Source organism: Glandiceps talaboti, chromosome 2, assembly GCF_964340395.1.
Source record: "Glandiceps talaboti chromosome 2, keGlaTala1.1, whole genome shotgun sequence".
Taxonomy (NCBI): Eukaryota; Metazoa; Hemichordata; class Enteropneusta; family Spengelidae; genus Glandiceps; species Glandiceps talaboti.
In genome coordinates this window covers 20,054,331-20,061,311 of record NC_135550.1, presented here as the reverse complement: position 1 = coordinate 20,061,311, position 6,981 = coordinate 20,054,331, and the positions used below count along the sequence as shown (strand labels likewise).

General features: G+C 37.3%; 1 protein-coding gene across 1 annotated transcript; it reads right to left on the bottom strand.

Moving 5' to 3' along the window:
• Positions 1-996: 996 nt before the first annotated feature.
• Positions 997-6,300, bottom strand: LOC144445323 (monocarboxylate transporter 12-like). Its single transcript, XM_078134865.1, has 4 exons — positions 6,090-6,300; positions 3,513-3,656; positions 2,303-3,097; positions 997-1,238 (listed from the first exon to the last, which is right to left on the bottom strand). The coding sequence occupies exons 1-4, from the start codon at positions 6,298-6,300 to the stop codon at positions 997-999; spliced, it is 1,392 nt and encodes a 463-aa protein (XP_077990991.1).
• Positions 6,301-6,981: the final 681 nt, after the last annotated feature.

Here is a 6,981-nt window from a genome sequence, read left to right as displayed (position 1 = left end):
ATTTGAAGATAAAACCGAGGTTACTATCTCTAGGGAAGATCAGATTACGTTATTATTTATAATGACAAGATAGATATGATAGTTTTATCTGAGGCAACACATAGGTCAGTGTGTCAAAGGGGGATGCATATATCATCTCCTTGTGGCCGTATCGTCCTCAATCCCTATAGGTGTGACATCACAGGGTTAATATGTACAAATTCGGTGTCGGGGTCAAACGTAAAATGTAATGACATAGATATAGAAGTAAACAGGATATTTGTATTTGTTTCATGACACGAAATGATTACCTAAGTACGTATAGAAGAAAGATCATCGTGTAATGTACTAAAATTATGCTTCAACCAAACCCAAGTTCAACTTTAAATTTTGATCTATTCTATCTCTCAGTTAAGTTTCAGAGTCTTCTTACATAAGTTCAGAGGTGTACACACCGCTTTCTTGTTCTTTTTTTTTGAGACTCCAATTAATCTTTGTGCCAACGCCATCATAAGCTTACAAGAGTCAGCCATGAGAAACAGCAATAAGTCTTATAAAAATAAAATGGGTTGAAGTTTCGGTTAACTCCACTCAGTTCATGTAGCCTTATCGAAAGAACATTACGTACACTGTACAATCTGATTAAAATCCGATGTCGATGTCGGCTAATCGTTCATTATTATTAATCCTCGGTATTTTTGCTTCAATTGACCTTCGTGATACATGTTTGCGTTCTCGCCTTGATGGCCGCCTCCTCCAGCGAGGTAAAATAACAATGAACGATTAGCCGACATCTACTTCTGATTTTAATCAGATTGGTACCCTGTACACCATTGTTATTATAATCATAATCGTATTATATACATAAAAATGTGTATAAGTTCCATATCAATACACACGAATGTATGGTATTAATTGAATTGTTCTGAGAGGCAAATTAATTCGTCACTTTTTTTTTTTAATTCAACGAGTGAACGTTATTTCGACAAGTGTTTTCTCATCATTGTTTTACATACATCACACGTTTGATTCGTCGCCATCTTCTTCTAGCCATCTGTCATCGGGAACCATTCTGACTTCATTCCCTTTGCCATTGCTCGTTGTAGATTCCAATTCTTTGAGTCTTACATTTGCTTCCTTGTTAGCCTGCATATTTTCCAGACAGCCTCTCGCGAAGCTCAGAAACACAACTAACAGGAAGCCAACACCCGCCGCCCAAAAGGAAAGTTTGTAGGCGCCACTCATGTCAAATAATTTACCTAGATGATAAAGAAAAGAAAAGAAATAGATGTTGCTGTTTTTGTTAACTTTATATTGATGGGTTTTTTTGAAATAGATATCACAATAGTTACATATACATGGAACCCAAGAATGTCATAATCAACAGGTTATTATTTTAGATTATAGGACAACATTTGGTGTGATGAAAATGAGGACATTGGGAATAAAGATTTTGAATATGAAATAAATATAAACAATTTTGTGAACTAGAGATTGACGTTGGAGTGCTGAATTTAATGATCCATATGATAGTGAGTGATCAATGTGAAGTAAATATGAACATTTTTTCTAGGGGTACGAACTATTTTGTGCCGGATAACTAGTAAAGATTCTTTCCAAAGTCAAAATCGCGAAATATATATATATATATATATATATATATATATATATATATATATATATATATATATATATATATATATATATATATATATATATATATATATATATATATATATATATATAACTCGGTGAATATCAATCTGTTAAGACAGTGCTCTATACCGCAGTGGCAGAGCGTAATAGTTTTGTTTGCAGGTGTCTGATGATCGCACAATGCGTGAAACTCCGAGTTACAACCAAGAAAGAGTTCCAGTACTACCAAAACTATATATATATATATATATAGGAAGTCAAATAATATAGGAAGTCAGTGATAAGATTTGTCCGTAGTACAGTGCTCGATACGTCTGCACGCAGAGCGGAGTATATGTTGAGGGTAGAAGAAAATCAAGTCGGGTTTTTCGTCTCTACAAGCCTGTTTCGTGAGTAAATCACTCGTCAGGAGATGTTGATGTACATCAACATCTCCTGACGAGTGATTTACTCACGAAACAGGCTTGTAGAGACGAAAAACCCGACTTGATTTTCTTCTACCCTCAACATATATATATATATATATATATATATATATATATATATATATATATATATATATATATATATATATATATATATATATATATATATATATATATATATATATATATATATATAATTATATTAAACAGGGTGCACTCCAATACGTGTACTTGTTTCGTACCTGCTATTGGTGAGCCAATCAGATGGCCTAACCCCAGAATCAACATGGAAAATCCGACTGCTGTTGGTAATTTCTCTTCTCCAACCACTTCTTTCATGATGACTGCAACCAGAGGGTTATAACAACCACTTGTGAAACCATATACGGCAGCATACGCCATAAGCAGCATATAGGTATTGCCGAATGGACTGAGCAGCGATGCTATGCCTGAGATCAGCACAGCAATCTGGAACATCCTGTACGGAGTAAGAATACCAGCGTTGATGATGACACCGTGTAAAATTCGTCCAACGAAACCCGCCAAGCCGATGATGGACACCAAGAGCGAGGCTTTACCGTGTGGGATACCTGAATAGACAGCTCGAGGTATAAGATGAATGAGAGGGATAAATGTACTGAAACCGAGTAAAAACAATAGCAGGCAAATTAAACTGAAAGTGTAGCTTTCTTTGAAGAGTTTGACATCCAAAATTTTCTTTTTTTGTTCAGCTTCACCCATGGACTTATCTGTTAACATCGGATCTTGTTCAGCACGGAGTTTCCTCGGAGTCTTCTTCAAGGGTGGAGGTCTGAATAGCGATGCAAACACACATATATTACTGTTCAAACCAGCTAAGAATATTAGGGCACCTCTCCAGCCATAGTGTTCGATCAGAAAGTGACACAATGGCGGGAAGATCATCACACCCATTGCGGATCCAGAGAACGCCAGACCGTTGGCCATAGCATGGCGTTTCTTGAAGTAGTAACTTACCAATACTATACTAGGGATGAATACCAGGCCATATGAGAACCCTGTAGAAAGAGAACAGCGATGGTAGCATAATTTATTCCCTTATTATTATTCAATCCATCCAATGCAATTAAAAACACACCAACGATAAATTCACTCTCTTACAAGAACATCGTCATAAACCACATCCTCTGTTTTTCTTCTCCAAGACATATCGTCAACAGTTTGATGTTTCGATGTGTCACGGAAGAAAAATGATTTCTGGTGAGAGAGGATGTTTAGAAAGGTGTCGAATTTTGTTCCATTTTCCATTCCTATAGTGTGATTAAGTATGGAAAGCGAGAGAACCCAAGGCCAGGAATAGGCCTATATTACTAAAACTCATCTTATTATTATCATAATATATCACGTGATGGACATATCGGTATCGACTGAAAAGTACTACACCAACAGCTTGACTCACGTGTATACACTTACCAACTAGGATGCCAAAGCTGAAATATAGGAAAAAGACGCTGGTTGCAAAGGAACTCAGAAGGAGTCCACAACTTGATAATATTCCACCAACAAACACGACTGGACGACATCCGAACTTATTTGATAAACCTGCAGCGACTGGACCTGTAATATATTAAAATGGGTTTGAACTTCGTTACGAATCACTGGATCCATTCCTTCTGAAACATGGGATTATAAGGCTGCGGTCATAATTTATGGCGGGGGGGCTGGGGGCTGGAGAGAAAATGGGGTACGAAGGGGGGCCATGAAAATTCTGATGAACTGAAAGGGGCCCACGAAATACTGTACTGAAGCAAATTAAACCTGTCGTTTACCGAGTACATTTGAAAATTTCTTGCCACTTCGCCGCAATAAGTTCTAAAGCCAATATTCAGTGATGAGATGGGTGACTGCCATGCGAATGTGTTTGTTTACCTTAATCTCTCTTCCCCTCTCTGTCTGTCTGTTTGTCTGTCTGTCTGTCTGTCTGTTTGTCTGTCTGTCTGTCTGTCTGTCTGTCTGTCTGTCTCTGTCTCGCTCTGTCTCTCTCTGTCTCTGCCTGCCTGCCTCTCTCTCTCTCTCTCGCTCTCTCTCTGTCTCTCTCTCTCTGTCTCTGTCTCTGTCTCTGTCTCTCTCTCTCTCTCTCTCTCTCTCGATCGATCGATCGATCGATCGATCGATTGACTTTTTCAATAAAATCAAACCCCAGACGCAGTCGTTTACCTTGTACGTTTGCCAAATTGTTCACTTCATTTACCTATCATATATTTAATGTTGAGGCAGTCGATAGCCAAACGAATGTGTGTGTCTGCCGACATATCTCTTGATAGGTTAAACTGTAGATAATATAGCCATACAATTGATATGATTGTCTAAATGGTATTGAAGACAATTTTAAGTAATTAGGATTGAATACTGTCCTAATACCAACTTTGAATGAGATCTGTTCAAGCATGTCTGAGTTATGGCTTTGGACATGGAAAATTCGCAAACAAAATGGCTGCCAGGCCAAAAGGAGTCCACAACTTGATAATATGTTTAGAACGATTCGTCAAAACGTATATGCCGTCCGTTGAGGGTCACCACTCCTGGGATGCCTCGCTCCAAGAACAAACAAATTGACGTGCATATGTATGCCATAGTATGTTGCCCCTGTACTAAGTTTGAAAAAAAATCAGGCATCTCCAAGAAACGGCGACGGACGGACTGACGGAGGGACGGACAGACACACGGACTGACGGAACCCAATCCGGCGGGGACTAACTACACATATTAAAATCTGTGTAGCCTGGGGGGGGGGGCGGCTACGAAAATTACTTAGTTCATTTCGGGGGGGGGGGTGACAGTTTTTGGGAGCACGAGGGGGGGGGGCTGCGAAATATTTTTAAACAAAACATTTTCTTCCCACCCTGCCGCAAATTCTGACCCCTGCCTAATTGTCTTACATTTTAGGATTTCGACAAGGCTTGTTGTACAGTGTTGTACGAATATAGTGCACCAACAGTCCTATCTAGAAATGTGTTCTTTGGGTTAGTGAAATAAAAAAAAAATCTACCTACCATCTATTCTAAAATTGAGCGTAATCGGATTCACACAATGTTTTTGGTTATGCCTTACCAAAGTTTATGTATTTGCATATATGATGTAATCGTATACGTTGACAACACTAATGACGTCATTCCAAGTATAGTAAGTCGTCTGTCAATGTTTTGTAGGATTTCAGAAGAATTGCTCCAACTTGTGAAACAAATAGGGATTCTCAGAATTGCTATGAAGGAAATGATTCATGACACAATGATTCGTCAAAACGTATATGTCGTCCGTTCAGGGTCACCACTCCTTGGGACGCCTCGTTCCAAGAACAAAATATGCTTCACGAAATCGCCAATGTTTCTGAATTATACCCGTTTATACTATATCCTAGCAAGATGGAAATCGTTTTTGAAAAACAACAATCAACAATAACTTTCATGGGTGTAATATGAATGTTCAAAATAGATCTCGATATTGAGGACATTCAGTGCACCAGTTGTCAATGTATTTTATAAAAAGCTAATTCTGTATTGCGTCATATTTCCTTATATTGGTCTGTAAATATTTTATTTTAGTATTTGTTTTTTACCATTTTGTATATTTTTTAAGAGTTCGTTCTCCCACAAAGATCCGAAACATTAAATCACGAAAATTAATGTTATGATTATAACAAATTACTCTGATTTACAATTTATTCATAAATGATGTTTTCTGCTGTTTTCGAACTTGCCCCTCAATCACACGCAATATCATTATGGTATCGTCCATCTGTAATCATGCCAATATCATGGCTAGGGGCATGATATCGATACTGCGATTGTCAACAATCAAGTTTGTGATTAGTCCCTTTGAAACCTACATTGTAAAACATGATTGCGATAATGATGACAAATTGTGCAAACTGAACGCTCCCTTGTACGTCACAGTCTCGGGCACCAATTGGTACCTATAGTCCTTCTAGCGCTCAATATGGTTATGTGAAAGTTCGTTTGATGAATTAATCTAAAATGAAAAGGGACTTACTTGCAAAGAATGTCATAGACATCATTATTGATGCAATCCACGAGATCGCAGCGGCATCAGCCTGAAAATAACGTCGGAACTCAAGGAAGAATATTCCAAATGCTTCCGACAGACCAGGTGTGAAGAGAAGACAGCAAAAACATCCACCTGTGACAACCCATCCCCAACCACCATCGGGAGAGGCGTAGATATCGGCACTACCTCCCGCCATTGTCAGGCAATGTGGTAAATTCAAGGTTTATGAAGACTTCAATACCTGTAGAGACATTTATTTAAATTAGTTTAGATTCAGTATTTCTTCAATCTGATCTGTTTTTCTTTCTTAAATTACTGTTGTTTCTTCACTGCTACAGGTAAAAACATTATGTGCTTTAATTCTTTTTGGAATATTTCTATCAAGGTTGTCTAACACCGAACGTTAACAGTAGCAAGAATCTTCAAGTTGTCGGTGTTGTTGTTTTACGTCATGGTTAAATAACTTCCGCTTGTTAAAAACAAGACCCACTCTTATTCACACAGAGAAATGAGTCATTTGCATAAATAATTACTTTTAGTATTAGTCAGTATCTCAATAAAAACAAGCCTCAAATTACTTATAACGTTGTACATGTGTTGATTTATATAATTAAACACGTGTTCGATAATATCGGTATACTATGCATATTAATTGAGACATTTGAGTAATTCATGCCTTCTTGTAATCAAGCAATATCGTCAGAATACATGCTTTAAATCTCATATAAATTGGTACATGCATTGATGATAACAAAGTGTATATAGTCTATAATATCTGTTGATGTAATTTTTTATTGTAATTATGCATGTGATAAATAATGATATGTCTTAATCGAGCTATATCTCAATGATGCTTGGTTGGAATTACAAACACATT

Bases quoted from the DNA above. Each gene is read 5' to 3' on its own strand.
- LOC144445323 (XM_078134865.1), bottom strand. From the start codon at position 6,300: ATGGCGGGAGGTAGTGCCGATATCTACGCCTCTCCCGATGGTGGTTGG. The intron at 3,657-6,089 runs GTAAGTCCCTTT...AATATATTACAG, and splicing joins GTCTATGACATTCTTTGCAA to GTCCAGTCGCTGCAGGTTTA. The intron at 1,239-2,302 runs GTACGAAACAAG...TTTATCATCTAG, and splicing joins GATTGGCTCACCAATAGCAG to GTAAATTATTTGACATGAGT.